This window comes from Diplotaxodon limnothrissa, linkage group LG8, assembly GCF_057381915.1.
Source record: "Diplotaxodon limnothrissa isolate DT_005_m linkage group LG8, D_limnothrissa_male_GT1.1, whole genome shotgun sequence".
NCBI lineage: Eukaryota > Metazoa > Chordata > Actinopteri > Cichliformes > Cichlidae > Diplotaxodon > Diplotaxodon limnothrissa.
In genome coordinates, this window is record NC_140603.1 from 13,738,034 (window position 1) to 13,756,738 (window position 18,705).

The 18,705-nt window shown below is 40.2% G+C and overlaps 1 protein-coding gene across 3 annotated transcripts; it reads right to left on the reverse strand.

Annotated features, from left to right (window-relative positions):
* Positions 1-1,173: 1,173 nt before the first annotated feature.
* Positions 1,174-18,438, reverse strand: kctd5b (potassium channel tetramerization domain containing 5b). 3 transcript variants are annotated; one of them, XM_085360594.1, is made up of 7 exons: positions 18,084-18,438; positions 8,717-8,825; positions 7,949-8,040; positions 7,754-7,849; positions 7,412-7,516; positions 4,877-5,002; positions 1,174-2,018 (listed from the first exon to the last, which is right to left on the reverse strand). In XM_085360594.1, exons 1-7 carry the CDS (start codon positions 18,405-18,407, stop codon positions 1,989-1,991), a joined length of 882 nt encoding a protein of 293 aa, XP_085216720.1. In that variant the 5' UTR covers positions 18,408-18,438; the 3' UTR covers positions 1,174-1,988. The 3 variants fall into 3 exon arrangements, with proteins under 3 accessions (XP_085216720.1, XP_085216717.1, XP_085216719.1); XM_085360591.1 differs by lacking the exon at positions 7,412-7,516; XM_085360593.1 differs by lacking the exons at positions 1,174-2,018; positions 7,412-7,516 and having other exon boundaries at positions 4,597-5,002.
* Between the last annotated feature and the right edge of the window lie 267 nt (positions 18,439-18,705).

Genomic DNA, 18,705 nt, shown 5'->3' on the forward strand with positions numbered 1-18,705 from the left:
TTAAAACTTCAGACATTTCTAAGAAAATTCTAATTAATGCAAACTTACGCTTAAGAGCCTTTCAAAGTCTTTATATTACTACAGGTCCACATTAACAGAAAACAGAGCAACTGTAATCACTCTTAATCTTTAAAAAGGCAAGAGGACTTCCTGAATGTATAATAACTTAAATAAAAAATAAATAAATAAAAACAAAAAAAGGGGGACAGTTCAGCTTAAAAATCAAATGATACATCCAAAACTGTTCCACAGTCTGAGATACATCAAGTCTGCAACCTCTTGAATATAATTATAACTAAATGGAACTCGTGACGTGGTACTCAGAAATAGAAGTCAGCGTTAATGCGACTCGGGTATTAAAAAATTTAAAACTTTTTTTTTTTTAAAAATTACACAAACCATGTTTTTTGCAGGAACTATTTTCTTTGACTGAACTACATCCGCCAGCTGGAGGAAGTGTGTGCCTATCCATCATGTAAGGCTGTGACAGGACGTAAACAACTGTGTTTGCCTCTGCTCACCCATAATGTCAACTAGCCACATGATTTCTAAACCTTTCTAAACCTGCTCACAATTTCAGTGGATTTTTTGGAGCAATGATTTATAAATAAAAAAAAAAAAAAAAAAAAAAAAAAGTTTTTGGGCACTGTGAGAACCAGAAGGCGACTAGCATCTAGAGCCCGACCAATAGTTAAAAAAACTAAATCAAAAAAATATATCAACATTTCAATTAATCAGACAATTTGTTTCCCCTTTCAGATCCATGAAACTTATGCAATCACTCTTACGCTCAAATCAGCTGGTTGCAGCTATGTTGCCTCCAGCGAAGTTGCAGTGCCCTCTGGTGGACAAAGTATGCAACATCAAAACTGCTAACATGGCTGAAGGGTGCTTCTCTGGTCTCTTCTTTAATTTTCAGGTATTAGTTGTCATAAATGCAGATATATCTGTCAGACTCACGCTACATATAGTTCTATTAAATTCATGGGAATATTTGGATTATTTTAAACTCCCTAGAAAAGCAAACTATATAAACTAAAAGCAGTAGAGGGTCAGAGTTCAAATATGAAGTTGACTTTCAAGCAAAGAGTCAATTTGACCTAACAGCACCAAAAAAAAAAAAAAAAAAAAAAAAAAAAAAAAAAAAAAAAAGCACCTCAATCTAACTGGGTTACTAAAGATGGAAGCTACAGTACACTAGTAGTATACTTTTACCTGAAGTATATATTTTTATAAAGTATATTGCTTTGCAACATGTTTATTATAGGTCATTTCCTACCTCTGATTACCTAATGCCCCTTTATCTACAGTCAAGATTTCTTGTACTCTAAGGTGATCATTCCTTTTTTTATTTTTATTTTTTTAATTACTACTGGGAAATTTAAAAGAAAAAAAAAAGTGCATTTGAGGTCCTCATGATCACAAATCTCAGTGAAACTGAAGTCTTTGGGTAAACATTTTTAACCAGTTTGCTTTTGGGCTCAATTTTATGTTATTAGCCTGACTCACAGCCGTTGAGCAAATACAACAATTCCCTTCTTTAAAATCTCTGAAACAATGATTTTTGTGTTTGATACTCGGAGTTATAAAGACCATACTGATCCCTTACCAGACCCTTGAGTTGGAGGATATAAGAATTAACTCAACAGATGACCCTGAGTGAATCGTTGGCCTTATATGATGGCGGCCATTTGTTATAGCATAAAACATTTGTAGATTACAATTCTTTACTTTCAGTTAGAAACAAAAAAAACTTGCCGCTAATTTAATAAAAAGGTCCAGTTTAAATGTACAGGCACAAATTGTCAGTAAACAGACTTATTTACATCAAAAAACTTAAAAAAAAAAAAAAAAAAAAAAAGAAAGAAATTGGAGGGAAAACAAAATAAATGCACACCCCACTTTAAATCTCCATTGTGCCACACGTTCTTCCACATAGATGATATGTTTGCATCATAACACCTGGAGCTCATAATACTGAGTCCTTCTCACATCCGGGAACCCCTTTCCTGAAGAATCTGCAAAGACAGAAACATTAGATAATCAGCAAAAATGCTCAACACTACACAATCTGCAGCAGTTCAGTCACTTTTAGTGTCCCCCAGCACCGATCTACCTCTTTATTAATGTCACAGTGTCTGTCACACTTAAAGCACAAGATGGTTGAAACAAACACACCGATTAGGGTGCAAAGAAAAAGGAAACGCTTGCACGAGTAAAAGTAGTAAAGAGTCTTTATCTTCTACTTTCAAGTCTTCTCACTCATTCTGGTTTTAAATTTTTTTGACATTAACCACTTCCATCCCCCTATTTCCCTCCTTTTTCTGTTAATGTAACAACCCCACAACACTAGAAAAGCAGCAGTTGCTCAAAATGTTAATTGTAAATGATAGGGTCGGCCTCAGAAAGACTTTGGGCTTCTGTAGAATAATGTCACTGTATCGAATGAAGCCACAGTTTTCCTTTCATACTGTGAGACTTTTCAGAGACCCTAAGAGATTTGTGATCTGTGACACATGCTCATACTTTGAGGATTTTAAGGATTTCTTCAAGACCTAAAGAACACATGTAAACACCCGTGTTTTTAAAACGAAGAATCTCTGACATTTCCTTCAGTGAATTTTGAGAAAATGGACTAAACATCGAGGGTACCTCATTTACTGTTGATGCAGTAATATCCTGTGATATTGATGCCCAAAGTTGGTCAGAGAAAAACTAATGCTGAGCAAAAATGAGATTTTGGCTTGAAACTGTGACACCATGAGTGGGAGTGAAGTTGATTTTTCAAGTTTTTTAAGAGCTTAAATGTGTTTCAGCTCTGATTTCACGCGGCTATCGACTGAGCTGTATTAGAAAGGTTACGAGGGCTCAAAAATACTGTGAAAATACAGGAAATTAAAAAGTGTAAAACGTCAACCTTCTTTTACATATTTTGAACTGTATTTTTTTAACATTTTACAAAATTTTAAAAAAGGTTAAAAAAAATGTACATCCTTTTTAAAATATATTAAAGTTTTAAAAAAGTGCTGATTTTGACAGGCAGGTGGGAACTTTTTCCCTCCTAATTTCAGAGGACAGATCAAACCTTTGAGTCATTTCTCCTGAGTTAAAATTTATGTAATTCAATGTGAGGCACATTAAGAAGAAAATACCTGCTGTTTAACTGGTTTCATTTCTTAAGTATTTTGGGAAGAAAATATATTTTGCAAGGACAAATCATTACTGGAATTATTTCCTTGTGAAATGTGATTTTTACTTTTCTTTTGATGCATAAAAATGTGCCAGTAATATCGAAATTCCCACCTTTAATTATTAAAAACCAGCATAGCACAGACACACGAGTGGTCTGACTTAAAAACAAATAAAACCATTGTAACCTACAGCTATTTATGACAAAGAAAGGGCAGAGGGTGCACACCAGCCCACCCATCTCTTTCAATGTCATTCTCAGGGAGAATGAGTCAAAATGCAGCAGTTGATGATTCAGCATTAACCAATGCTGTGAGCATGTCAATAATTACAGGGGTCTGAAACCAGATGGGAAGAGCTCCATTTGTTTCAAAGAGAGCTTCACCTGCAATAAAGTCTCCTGCCTCAGCAGGAGCAGTGAGGCTTTTGATCCAGCTTTGGCCTGCAGACTCCAATGTCCAAAGCTGATTTGTAACCTTGATTCTATCATTGGACTTTTGTCTCTTATAAGAGCTCAGCTCTCGCCGTCTTTGAAAACAAATGTGAAACATTTTGAGGAGCATTAAAAAGGCATCTTGGAAAAAGGGAGGAAGGAAAAACTAAGGAGGTGTGCTGGGAAGGACTACGAGCAGTTGAGCGCTCACCAGTGAGTCATAAGTGCTCAACCCTAATCAGAGTCATTCATTTCATGATCCGTCTCTTCGTCCTCGCTCTGAGCAACATGCAGCATGCAGACAGCACAGAAGAAGACAAGAAAGGCATGTTGTAAAAGAAATGAAAATGAATGAAGGTGAAAAAGGAGAACAAGGTGAAAAGTAAAACTAACAACGGATCAAAGGGGATTATCATTAAATCAACAATGTGAAGTGCGTCAGAGTGACACAAAAACATAATCCAAGGACACCTTCCCAACCAAGGTCAGTTCCCTTGTTTTGAATGTTAAATCTAGATATTATGTCCCAAACAAAAAAATAGCTACATAACAAAATGGACTGAGAAATAATGAACAGAATATAAAACCAGTAATAAGATCTTGATTTGGATAGGATGCCCCTGGAGAGACTAAATGAATAGAGCACAGTAAAATCTCTACAGTCTACATTTGCTTCAAATATGCTCTGACAGCCTCTAATCTCTTTAATAATCAGGAAAATAAAACCATAAATACAGGCGTAACAATATTAGTCTTCATGTGCTGCTTCCTCTAAGGAGTGGGCCACTATTACCCCAATTAAAAATAATAATAATAATAAAAAAAGAAAATTTAAAAGACACTTTGCCAGTAGCAGCACAAACCTGTGCCATCTTAATGCCCAGAGCTGGATTACACAGTTTAGACTTCAGGTCAAATTTAACAGAAATTTCAACAGCAGGTTAAATTTAGTTTGTCTACGTGATGTGAAGACAAAGTTCTGCTTATGCCTCAACTGAAATAATTACTCTCTGTAATATTTTTCCATTATTAGTTCTTTTTCTACGGTTGCTTGTGGTTTTTCTGTTCGTCAATTTTCTGGTTAGTCAACAAAATAAAAAAAAAGCAGCACAATGCATTCCTTTACAGGGAGTTTTCATCAAGAAAGTAGTAGATGTGCTCTCAGCTCCCTGGAGGAATGTACATGCATCCAGCACAGGCCATCTTTCACCGATGTTTGCTATGGACTCATAACAAGTCCTTTCACGCACTTACCTTAGCCTTCTCACTGGGCTCACTGTTTGTCCCGTATGATTGATTGTGCAACTCCTTGGAGACTACACACAGGAACTCAGCTTGGTCTTCGTTTCCGTAGTTGTAGGAGGAGCCGATGCTGACGAGCTAGAGAGATGAGAGCAGAGCAAAGACGAAGAATTAGAATTAGACTGATAAAAGGCAAAAATCTGGGTTACTCGTGGTGGGAAAACACAAGGAGGGATACCTTATACTAATGTAAAACAGGTGGAAAACCAAACAGGGAGCACAGAGAGTCCTTAAATTTAAGCTGCCTCAGTTCTTAGTAAAACCCTAAAGCCTAACCCGGAGTTAGTTACATCACATTTAGCGCCTTTACTAGGTAGACAGCAATGTAGGACAGGCTTGGGAGTGACACAACAGATCCGTGGTCAGATTTAATCTCAATATGGCAAAGCTGCACAATTATATGGTGCACTGAGGGCAACAGGGTGTGCCATTTCAAATGTTAAAGCTAGCCATTTTGAAAAAGGCTACACTGAAAATCTGAGAGTTGTTATAAAAAAATATTTAAAAAGAATTCGTGATCTCAGGACCTGCAGACATGCCAGCACTGATTTCAACATAAAACATGGGAAAGCTCAAAGGAAACTAAAGAAAATATAATCTGTGGTTCACAAATTAAGACTGTAGAAATAAAAAAAAAAAAACAAAGAAAAGGATGAACAGCAGATAGTTACTGACAGAATACGAGTGCAAGGGACGGATCACAGGAAGCAACATGCTGATTGAGGGTGAAAAAATGAATAAATAAATTTAAAATAAAAATCACTGGGGAATGGTGGACTGACAGGACCAGGCTTAGCATCTCCTACAAAGAGAAAACCGCAGACTCACTTCCATCCAACAATTCAGATCCATTTTAAAGCTCTTTGACACAAGATTTGACCCTTGCCCCATTGAGCGTTTCTATAATGCGAATGGCAAATGTTTGGAGTTTTCACTAATGCTGCAATCGTCACACTGTTGCTGTTGTTGGGCTGTACTCTCATTAAAGCAGACCTATTATGCTTTTCTTTTACTTCCATCTTAATAAACATATCAAGCTTCAACTACAAAGGCTCAAGCAAAGGCAACATTGTTAAAAGGGTCATATCAGGCTTAACCGAGCCCCATCAAAACCTTCCGTTTGTGAGAGGCAGCCAATCAGAAGAAAGCTGGCTTAAAGGGAGGGTATAAGCAAACATAATGGGTCCACTTTAATGGTTTGTTTTTTGGTCTTGTTTTGTCTCAAGGGCTTACTCAACACTTGATAGTTGAAGTAGGCCAGTACAATTTGAACCAAATGAAAACCTCAACGAAACCACAGCACCTTGGTTTAAGCAAAAGAGCCTACAAATAAAACCTTTCTACAGCAGTCTTAAAAAACATGGCAATAATTTCTGCTCTTTCCCAGTCACATCAGTCTAAACAAAAACCAAAAGGACACAAGGGGACAAATAAAGGAATGACCAAGTGAGATTTAAAAAAAACCAAATACATAAAAAATAAAATAAACAACAAAAAGAAGAAACGGCTACTTCTGGATTTGATTTCGTGTTCATCCGCTTTTGCTGTTGAACATTAAGAGTGTGTACTGCAGGCTGCATGTATACAGTCTGTACCCAGGTGTGCATGTTCAGACATGCATCGCCTCATTAGCCCTGCTGCCACAGACTTGTTGTTGTTAGCGAGCTCTCCAACATTAACACAGCAAAAAAAACAAAGCACCCCTCAAATAATCTCAACTAGTTATCTTGGATTCCACTTGGCACACAGCTCAGTGAACCATCAGTTAAACAACAAATTAGATTTATATAATTGGAGCGTGTCCTAGAAGACTCTCCTCGTCTGATGGTGGAGCTTTAAGCTTTGCATTGGGAGTGTTTGTTTTTTTGGAGTTTCCCCATCTGACGGGTATAAGGAGATTAGTGGGTTTTCAGCTCTGATGGGAGAGCCAATGATCCCACATTGCAGAGAGATTCAGTCACACATTACACGGACTCCAAACACCCAAACATGCGGTTTCTCTTTGAAGAAAAAAATAAAAAATTAACCTTTGTCATAATTTCAATATTCCATCTGGATTCCCTTGTAATGCTCGACAAAATCAGTTACAAAGAAGATTACCTAAACGGCAGATAAAAGCAACACTGCACTTCTAAACAACCAGTACTAGATTCCAGCGCCCACCTCCCTCAGTTCCTCCAAAAGTGACTACATCAAAGCAAAACAGATAAAGCTGCTGACATACTGAATACAGAACGACAAAAACTAAAGTAAAGCAAAACTAAACAAAACAAGACAAGACAAAAAAGGACAAAAAACAAAAAGGTGTCAGGGTCTCTTAGCCTCACTGGTGAGCAAGCAGTATACATGAAAACGGAAAATTATCAACTGAAAAATTAACCGATGGCTACGTGTCTACTTGGGACAAACAATGGCCAACGGGGTGTGTACGGACAACATGGGGATCATGCAGTGACCAGCCCGTGGACAGAGATTCGTGGGACACACCTCTCCGCTGTTGTTTGGCAAAGCAGACTCCTCTCCCTTCACCTCCCTTGACACAATCAGCAGAAACTCTGACTGGTGGGCCCGCCCGTAACCTATACTGACAAGCTGCAACAACCAATCAGAGCACAGAAGGGATGCCCGGATCATGTATGCGGACATTGAGAAAGATGTGATTTGCTGTTTGGCTTTTTTCTTTTCTTTTTTTTTAATCATTTATTTATTTATATATTTTTAAACCATTTCCAATGTGGACAATTGCCCTTTCTGGGTCAACGTGAGCATAGCGGGGTGGGTGAAGCACATGGAAGGACGATTGTCGCTGGGACACTGTGGGAGATTTACCTGTTCAAACTTCCAGCCGTCAGACATGGTGGACACCATTTGAGTGAGCTCCTCCTCCTGGCACTGCAGCACCCGGTAAACATGCTTTACTGGAACCTGAAAGCAAGGATGAGCACATAATGTATTCATTTTTTTAAAAAGGCGGGCATTACAATTATTGAGAAATCCATTGAAACGTCACATAAATCCATGTACCTGTGATGTTTTGCAATCGCGTTCCCTGATCTTGTCCTTGATGAGCTTTATTAATGATGTGATGTTGTAGAATTCGGCTTCTTCTAAAACTCCTAAAACAAGAAATAAGGCAAAGGATCTCAGACAGACATTCTACTGGACAACAAACACTCCAAAGCATCCTTTGAAGCAAACCAGCAAAGGAAAATGTTTGTGCCTTAGCTCTACAACCAGCACATCTCAAAAAGTGCAACTTTTACTTTGACAGCAAATATTCAGTTTCCACTTTACTTTTTCCAAGCTTCACAACTGCTTGGCGACAAGTTTGCCAGTGTTTGCAGACAAGTCAGCATCTTCCAAACTAGGAGCAGTCGAGGCAGTGTGCCATTATCTAAAGCAATCACAAGGTTTTCAGCATAGCACAAAATATTTATTTGCGATCAGCTACACCTAGTGAGTGCTGCAATGCAAAAACAAATATTTGGGAGACAAACAGGCAACGACTAATGAAGCTTTTGCAAGTTTACTAATTGAAACCTTATAAATCTTGTTATCCAAATGCTCTCTTTGGGTCATCTTCATGTGCTAACATTGAGTGAGTTTGGGTTTTTACAAGAGGGGCAAAAGTGCACCACTGTAATCACTTAAGGGAATTATTATCCCAAAATTAGCCTTACATATAGTAATTCCCATGGGGTGCTTTGCGTAATGATCATCACTATTGTTTAAAATATTTGGCACGAGTTTGATTAAATTGAAGCATTCCTTCATGTTCCACAGAGACATTACCTTCCTCTGCCAAGTCCCTGTTGAGCACCAGTTTGCCATGCCTTAAGTAGTTAAGCACTGGCCCGAAGTACGTGGGGTCTCTGTCTATGAGATAGGCACCAGTTTCATCCTGCAAAAAAATCAAAGAGACAAAAAGGTACAGTTATTAGAAAAAACAGAAACTGCAATCATTGTTTTGTATTTTTTTAAAAATCCAAACAAGCATTTTAGGTAAATTTAGGATTGTTTTAATATATTTAAAAACTCTCCCATAGATATGACACAACTTCATTAAATGACATTTGTCCATTGAAAGGATTTTTTGTTTTTCATGAGCCAGTGTGTACTTTCAAGTGAAACATAATCTGAGCACAAACAACACCCACTGCACATCAGTGAACAAAACTCATGGGATGAGATTGTAAACACTCCTGCGTTTACAATCGCCACATTGGTTGAGAAGACATGCACACACAGAGCCACACATACAAGCACTCTGGGATATCACTGTGCTATTCCCACAGGCCTTGGGTTTGATCCCGATTCCTTCACAACTACTGGGTATTCCCCTATTTCTGTGATTAGACTGTCTTCGTCTCATGAGGGAAGAAGCGGCTAAAACAATTAGAGCAGAACAGAAAAAGATTTGGAACAGCAGGGCTAACCCACCACAGGGACCAGGAGAAAGCACCTTGGCTTAAAACCAGAAATTAGCCTAGTCTGGGCCGTTACACAGTTGGCCTCACACATAATATAAAAGACAGTCTGTACAGCTGTCCAATAGCCAGACTGAATCTACAAGCTGTTCAATACAATGCCATATTTAGTGAGTAAAATGTGCTGTAACATTCAATGAAATACTCAGCACAGAGGAAAGGCCTTGAGCATATTTTGAGCTCGTCTTCAAACGCTTCTGAGACACAGTTGCTCATGTGTCTTCAGGGGACAATCCGAGCAAATTACTGGTTTATGCTGCTTCTGACATTATTTGCCCAAGAACACACCGGCAATAAGTCATAAATTTCAGGACACTACATGAATCAGAGATAGTTCATCGTGCAGAGAGGAATTCATTTTGTAACCCATTAATATTTTCAATAATGAGAAAATGTCCCAGTGCAGTTTCTTTTGTAATGAATCTTTAAGCCCTCTTGGCTGGATGACCCCTTTTCCATGGCAAAAAATACTCCACCACAGCCCAGTGGAGCTCTATTCTGGTCTCAGTGCTCCGTGTCAGATTCTTACAAGTCCACAGTCACTGATTAAGCACGTATAGAGGTACGCCTTTATGGAGGACGCAACTCATCACAGCCATCCACATAACTCTGTACGCGATGGTTTGGCTTTCATAGTGAAGCTTAAGCTCCATCTATCTATTCAGTTGCACAAATGTCCCACTGCAGATCTTCATTGGAGTTTCATAGAAATAACAATGACAACAAAAAAAACATATGTTTTTCCACTTTCTCCTTCAGATTATCATTGCTATTCTGCAAAAGGAAAAAAAGTGATAAAAACACCTTCAACCTGTTCTTTTAAGTTGTGCATCACTCAAGCTTGAAACGCAGTTTAAGATCAGTCAGAAATGACAGGAAAGTATAATGTCAGTCTTTGTCTAAACTACATGCAAACACCCCCAATTTGCCAAGAAAACCTTTTACTACAATGGTTCACTGTTAAATTTAAAAGGGGAAACTATGGTTCAGCGTGTGGGTGCGTGGGTAGCTACAGACGACCGCCTACCAGAGGCAGCGAGTTGGTTGTCAGATGGGGACAGTGACAAAAATATGTAGTACAACCGGTTTGTGAGCCAAACCGTGGAGAAGAGCAAAGTTATAGACATACACAAAGCTCCAGTGAAACCAAGTGTTTAAAAAAACAAAACAAAAAACACACAACAACAACAACAAAACCCAGCAGCCACTCTTTGTAACTTTCATACTTAAATTTTTTTTTATCTTTTCATTAAAATTATCTTTTGATTTCCCCACCGTTTTCTTCTCACTTCTTTCATTTCTGGTGAACTCCTTTCCTGTTGTGACCCACTCACCAATTAGCACTCAATGAAAGCACAGTATCTCGAGGTCTTGTTCGCGAGTGATGGGAGAAGGGAGCTGGAGATTGACAGACGGATTGGTGCTGCGGCCGCAGTGATGCAGACGCTGCACCGGTCCGTCGTGGTGAAGAGGGAGCTGAGTGTAAAAGCGAAGCTCTCAATTTACGGGTCGATCTACGTCCCTACCCTCACATATGGCCACGAGCTGTGGGTAGTGACCGAAAGAACGAGATCGCGGATACAAGCGGCGGAAATGAGCTGGCCTCTCCCTTAGAGATAGGGTGAGAAGCTAATCCATCCGGGAGGGGCTCAGAGTAGAGCCGCTGCTCCTCCACATATAAAGGAGCCAGCTGAGGTGGTTCGGGCATCTGACAAGGATGCCTCCTGGGCGCGGTGTTCCGGGCATGTCCCACGGTTAGGAGGAGGCCCCGGGGCAGGCCCAGGACACGCTGGAGAGATTATATCTCTCGGCTGGCCTGGGAACGCCTTGGTGTTCCCCCGGATAAGCTGGAGGTGGTGGCTGGGGAGAGGGAGGTCTGGGCTTCTCTGCTTAGGCTGCTGCCCCCGCGACCTGGCCCTGGATGAAGTGGAAGAAGATGGATGGATGGATGAAAGCACAGTATAACCCACATTGACCAACGTTCGGATTTTGCAGGAATGCAAAGGAGCATGTTCTCTGTAGGCTCTTCATAGGAAAATTAGCCCAGTTTCATATCACATTGTTCCCAATAATACTGGTATAAAGTTTTAGGGGATATAAAAACATCACTATGTCATTGTTATAGCAATGCCATGTATTTATGCTCACCAGTGCACGCAACAACAAGAAAAGCCTGGGTATGTCAGAGAACCGCAAGAGCTGCCATGTCAGCCTTCAAGCATGATTTAGTATATCATCCTATAAAGCAGAACACTCTGCAAAACGTGCATGAAAACTGTTCATGCTGAAGGCAGAAAAAACAAACTTGAGGCAAAAGACACACCGTTTAGTATAAATCAGGCTATGATAGAGGAGATGCTAGCAGGTGGTGATGCACAAACCCATGATACAAATTCCCAGGTAGAAAACATTGTTCAGTTTTATTGTGCAGCTCCCGAAGAGTTAAAATACTTTAGTTACTACTAAACGAAAAAATAAACTTGTTTGTTTGTTTGTACGGACATACTGCAACTCAATTTCCCATTAGGGACAATAAAGTTACCATTGACATTGACCATTAAACGATATTTTAGGCAATTCTTTTATGCTTGTAGTTAAAATTTAGAGGCTCATTTTGTGCTTATATTTGATGTATGCTGCCACTGGATATAATGTGTCCAACAATGTTACATGATAATGCTGCTGCCACCTTAATTTAAATTAGGAAGCTGTCATCAATGACAGCAGCTGACTGGAGATGAAGGATGGAAAATACCCTACATTTACTTACACTTCTAAATGTTGCCATCTGCAAATGTCTTCAGTTCCCCCCCCTCTTCTATTGTGACATAATATTGAGGCTATATCACCTGCATTCGAATGTGACACATTCGCAATACCATAAATAAAGTATAAGCTGCATCTATACAGGAAGTGTTTTACAGAAATGCAGTGACCAGAGACCAAAGAACATCAAAGATATTTAGCGACTTCAAGTGGCTACAGCAGTGACTAAAAGAAAAACAAGAAAAAAAATTATTGGTGACATGAAGCTGGCAGGTCCTAAAAAAAGACCGGAATGTCCGTTAGCGACTCATCGTTAGCTTTCAAGCAGTGAACGATGAGTGAACTGTTTCCTGTGTGGACGCACCTTTGTTAGAGCCACAAAAGTGTTTCAACATTTATGATTTAACTGAGCTGTTTTTTCCTTTTTCTTTCCCATCCACAATCATGCAATTTTTCATGTCAGATCTTTGCAAGCAACAAAACAACTATTCTTGCTTTTTGAACCACACCTGTGGGGTCATTATGTCACAGTAACTACTTTGACTTTTTGTAGTTGGAAAAACTACTGGTTTAACACAGTGACCGGTGCTTTGACCAGCTGCGTACCAGCAGAAAGTGTGCTACCGCTTGCTGAAGACAGAGGAGGAGGAGAGGGGGGGATGCACGTTTGAAGGGATTAAGAGTGAAGGTAGGAGTGCACAGAACACAGTGGAGACTTTAAATGATGGTTGGTGTGACAGAGAAGGGTTAGATGGAGGTAGATGATCCGCTGTGACAACCGCTAAAGGGAGGAGCTGAAAGAAGACAACTGCAACACTTACGGTCAACTACCATTTCAGTGATTACACCTGTGTTTGACTGGTCAACATGTCGGCACTGAGATGAGGTATATTCAACATTAGTTTCACTTTGACTGCAGTGACTCTATGACAACACATCTCAACAAGAATTTTGGAGAACTGTGTAGAAAATGGGTGAAGAGGGAGATTCACTGCTGCCTACCACAGCCAGGACACTTGCAAAAAAGGGTTATATAAAAAAAACAAAACAAAAAAAATAGTCCAAAAGTTACGGTGTGTGTCATACCACCACCAACACCCACAGCAGGTTGTTTTTGTGAACGTTCACGTGTATGGTACAACTGAACTGAAGAGAGCTGAAAAGCATTATGAAACTACATGTGTGCAGCATCCCCCAGCCCACCCCCCATTCCTCAGATCATCATCACATTACCCAATAAACAAAAAGATGGCTTGGTTCCATTTAGCTGATTTGGTTTCAGGGTTCCTGGTATTGTGTAAATTGGCTCATTGAGTGACTTGAAAAACATGGCTATTGTTTGTGTTATTAGTAACACCTGTGCTCACCTACTATGAAAGTCAACATTATGTTGTATGCACTATACAAATAAGCCTGGTGTTGACACACATACCAAAAGTTATCAGCAGCTTTAACTGAAAAATTGCATACTCCTGAAACACGAGGGCACGAGCATACACTTCTGTAAACTTGCTGCATATTTGTAAGCTCCACTATGAGGCCGCATGAAACCCCTGAGCTCGGTGGGGTTGGCCCTGTGGGTATGCATACATTTATGGGGAGATTGGAGGTGGTCACAGTGACCCGCTTCGTATGGTTAAGGGGGTTCTGATATGAGCCTGTGTGCACAAAGAGGAGCGTGTTTTTAATTAAAAACAAAAGACTGTCTCCGGGGGCCCAGGCTGGGGAGCACTGGGCAACAAACAAAGGGGTGTGGACAGTGAGTGAAACAGAGGACGGCTGCTGCTAGGATGCACAGCAGACGGGCAGAAATGAGAAATCAAGAAGAAAGTTGAAAAAGACGCTGAAATTGCAGAATGAAAAAGTCAAACCTCAATTATACATTCTTGATGTTTCTTCAATTAAATGAAAATGCAAGACCAATAAGGAACCAATTAAACCACATTTAAGAAATATTGAAACCGCATACTTTTTTTTTCATTATTATTTTTGGTCTGACAATGACCTCAGACAAGTAAACATTTAGGTAAACAAAAGTCAATTAGAAGGGCGGGCTTCACAGAAGAGGGAAGTGTATTGTATGAACCTTATCATTCTTTCTACACACAGTACATATCCTTCAACAGGAAATACCACAGTGACCCAACCCTTCGTACACATGATGCCAAATAAGGTTTTCTGCAGACACATTAACACTGAAAATCAATCCTTCATTCAACTGAAAAAAAATAAATAAATAAAAATTGCAAGTCGCTGCACGTTTGCTTCTGAGAAAAAAAATTAGGTGTGCGTGAAAACACTGCATCATCACTTCAGGAACAGCAGCGCATATTATACATAGCGGTAAATTTCATACAGACTTATGCTAGTGAACAGGAACGAACAAACACATACGGGGGGGTGGGGGGGGGAAGCAATTTCCACCTTCACCTGAGCCACTTTATATTGCAGACATAAAAATAAATAAATAGAGCTGCAAACAGTGTGCAGGCGCCACATCCATTGATCTGATCACCTTAAAAAGCACAAATGTAAACACTCATAGTAATAATGTGTTCATGTGTATTGCAGGGCCCCCACTGGCCAGACGACAATTTTTTCCTAATGAACTGTTGCAAAGTTAAAAACAAAAGAGTCATGAATAAAAGGACCAAGTCTGATTTTGTTAGACAGGGTCGTTACTATGATGCTGCCTTATTTTGCCACCAGTGTTAATTTGCTCTGATGGATTTAAAAAATTAAAAATGACATTTAGGCTGTTTTTATGTTTTGTTTTTTTGAATAGACCCTGGAGCTTGGGGTAAAAAAAGCAAGACTCCCCCCCCCTCCATATAAATCACCATAGGTTGCTTCAGCTCTGTGTGATTTAATTTTTTTTTTCCAAATAATGAGTGGATAAATTTTACTATACTGTTCTATGGGCTGTCACAGATTCCAAGAATACATGTTGGACAGGTAGAAGCAGCGCAGGTGGTCAGGCAATTCTGAGGGAATGTAAAGACATCTCTGCCTGAATTAGAGTACAAACGCCTGGCAGAAACAGAGCTCAAATATGTTGCAGCAGATACCCAAGTCACATGACCATAGCTACTTAGCCAAGTGGAAGTCTGATCCTTGTAAAGTAAGAGTCAGGAATCCCTCTGGAGTACAAGCAGTAATGGCATAGTCAAATAGGTCTTCGTCTTTTAAATAATACACGCTTCGCATCACGGCTATATTATGCGAAACCATCTCATATTTCACATTATTTGATGCTGATAATCTGAACACGAGTAATAACCCTTTGCTAAGCATAGGAGAAATTTCACACCTTTTTACCATCTTCAAATCTGAAAGGCAGAACCAACTTATGACTGAGGAGTGCTTCTGGCATTAAATGAAAAGCTCCTTTTAGGCCACTAAAAGCTTTGCTGGTCCAGGGCACGCTAGGAAAACTAGGAAATCACTGCGACGTGGACTTTTTCCCCCCCCTCCCGAATAGACAACCATGAAAGGTGCATCATAACTGAAGAAGAAGTGAAAAACTGACCATGCTGACCGATTTTGTTACAGAATCTTTAAACCCTCTGCAGTACAATGCAAAAAGTAATGGCGAGTTCCCGGATTACGTGCATTACTTCAGTGAAGGCGATGAAATCCGACTGGAGTCACACCTGAAATTGTCAAAAGCACTCTGCAGCTTCCTGCTGAGCACTTACTGCAAGAAGACAGTGCGGGAGCAGACGATATCTCGCCGTTAAATATTTACATAGTCTCCCACAGTGTGCTCAGGCATGATACACAACCTGAATCCAGCCATATTTTTCTCTCTCACATGCTGCAGGGAGAATTTCTTAAGGCTGCAAATGGATATGAATATGAAAAGAATAAGACACTGAAAGAACAAGAATCCTTTGTGATGGGTGGCTTGAAAAATTGATGTGGTACTCAAAGCTGGGCCCTTACTCAAGAGGTTCAGAGCAGATTAAAATAAGTTTGCCAGTGAGACAGTTGCCCACTAAAGTGCATCACTCAGCTTGTTGACTGGACAATTTTTACATGCCCGCTCATGACTGAGCAGCAAATCAAACAACCTAATATCTACATCACTCCAGCATGACAGCTAGGACTAAAATTACATAAAACAAGATTTAGAAATGCGTGATTGTCAGCTGTTGTGGCTGTACACATGACAGTACTTCCTTCACTTTCTCCCTGGTCCACCCCGCTGTGCAAAACAAGCTACAGTCAACAACATGAATAATGCAGTTCTCCTCAAGAGTCCTGCTGAAGCACGTCAGCCTGCGTGACTGAGAACTGAACCACTCATTTCCTTGGCTGGGAGAAACAACACTGCATTCGTCCAAAAACAGAGCTCTTCACTGCTCTGTCGCTTTGCCGAGCTATATCTCTCTCTATATATCTCTCTCTATAGCTCTCTCTCTATAGCTCTCTCTCTATAGCTCTCTCTCTATAGCTCTCTCTCTATAGCTCTCTCTCTATAGCTCTCTCTCTATAGCTAGATAGATAGATAGATAGATAGATAGATAGTAAATTAGTTGGCGGTGCCAAGTGAAGTAATACCTAGGTATAATCTGCCCTGCAGTGGGAGTTACCTTAAACTAGATAGTCTGCAAGGAGTGAGGTCCAGAGATGGCTCAAGAGTGCGATACACACTTAAGACAAGGGCTTGAGACAGACTGATTTGTTGCTCATGAAGGATAGAGACCAAAAAAGCAAGCTGATTATTCAGAGATTAAGATATATGCATGAAAATACGAGATGAGCCATTGTCTCGTCTTAGCATAAAGGGGGGCAGGGGCAAAGCTAAAAGTGTTCCAGTGGATGAAAACAGTGAACAATGGAGCTGTAAAATAGAGCACAATACACTATGTATGTGGACAGTAATACATTGTGGTTGACAGTGCTGGGGAGCCTTTAAACACACATGCACTACTGTTATAAGTGGGCAGATGGACCAACAGCCGCCTTCTGGAGCACTGGGGTCATTCAGGGAGATAAGTGACTTCATCCCAGTTGTCAGCAGCACTGCACCCCACCTGACAATGACTTATGTACTAATTATGGGAGCTTCACCAAGTGTACAGAAGCAGACTACTGCAGAGCAAACAAAGCTGTGAAGCAGATAAACCTCAAGAGACGGAGAGGAAAAAGAAAAGAAAAAAATACAACAGTAGTTTTACAATCACTGAAAGGCTAGAAATGGGACACAGACAGAAATGGGACATTCAAAGCACGTCAATATATCATTAAAATAAATTTCGAATATTATATGAACATTAGACTACAGCCAATCAAACTTAAAACTTACTCCTGTAGTTACACTAATTTATATACAACCACAATAAAAGCATTTGTTTTCAGTACTGAAAACTGACTAGGAAATAAGAAGCTTGCTGTAAACTGTTACTGTTTGACATCTGACACCTCGCTGAGTGCAGCGCAATGCAACGGCCTCATATGGGGAAAAGTTTCCAACTACTGTGGCGACTTATTAGATTCACTGCGAAGCCTATGTATTTAAAAAAGAAAAAAACCCACTGCAGTGTCCCACACCTTCAACAGCATAGCGGTGTAACCGCTTTATCTGATAACTTATTGTGCTAAATGACACAACAAAGAGATACACGCAAGCTAGCAGCAAGATCGTATGTCATGGGTTGACTGTCGGAATCTAGCTAGCTTAGCTGGCTAATGCTAGCGAGCCACAAAAATTTGAGTTAACACCAAGAACCTAGATAAACACTGATTTTCACAATGCCGCAGATCCGAATAAACAAGATGATATATGCTGTAATTAATCATCCTAATGACGCTAGTAAATATAAGCATATTCAGTAGAAAATAACTTAAAGTTTGGAAACTGCTCTTAACTAGAGTGCTAGCTCGGCTAGCTTAGCATTTACCTTGTCAGAGTCGAGCTCGGGGTCAGCTTGGCTCAGTCTGTACAGAAATGATTTTGGGTCTCGACACAGCGTCTGTCTCGTAGTTAAAAAATAGGTTCCCCCGACATTTAGTCGAATCCATTTTGAAGCCCCGACCCCAGCTGAAACGTTTCGCTCCGCCGAAGAATGGCCCAAACATCTCCGGTGAACGGAGCCGCTTGTCTCGGAGCTGTTCTCTGCCATTCCTCTCCTCGCCTCCTCCGCCCTCGGCTCGGCACGGCTCTGTCTGTGCGGCTCACAGGAAATATCGGAGGTGCAGCCACAAACTTCGAGTCCGCGATTCATGCAAAGCAAACTGCCAGCTCCTCAGTTCAGCCACTCCTACTAACCCACTCCACCAGCACTAACAGACACTTGCATAAATTATTCCAGAGAAAAGAGGCCCTCCCCGGCTTGATCTCTGACGCGTCAGCATGGAGAACAAAATCTCTTGATACGGAGAGCCTGTAAATATCATTGTGAGTGAAAATGCACATCTTTGGAACTGAGGTGGAAAAAATAAATCTTAGATTTCGTGTACTCCTATGGTTGTCACTGAATACTTAAAGTATTTACACAAGCTTGTCAAGTTAGCACTAAAGCG

Coding starts and splice junctions, on each gene's coding strand:
- kctd5b (XM_085360594.1), bottom strand. CDS start 18,407: ATGAATCGCGGACTCGAAGTTTGTGGCTGCACCTCCGATATTTCCTGT. Junction 7,850..7,948: donor GCGATTGCAAAACATCACAG/GTACATGGATTT, acceptor CCTTGCTTTCAG/GTTCCAGTAAAGCATGTTTA. Junction 5,003..7,411: donor TGCCAAACAACAGCGGAGAG/GTGTGTCCCACG, acceptor TCATCTCTCTAG/CTCGTCAGCATCGGCTCCTC.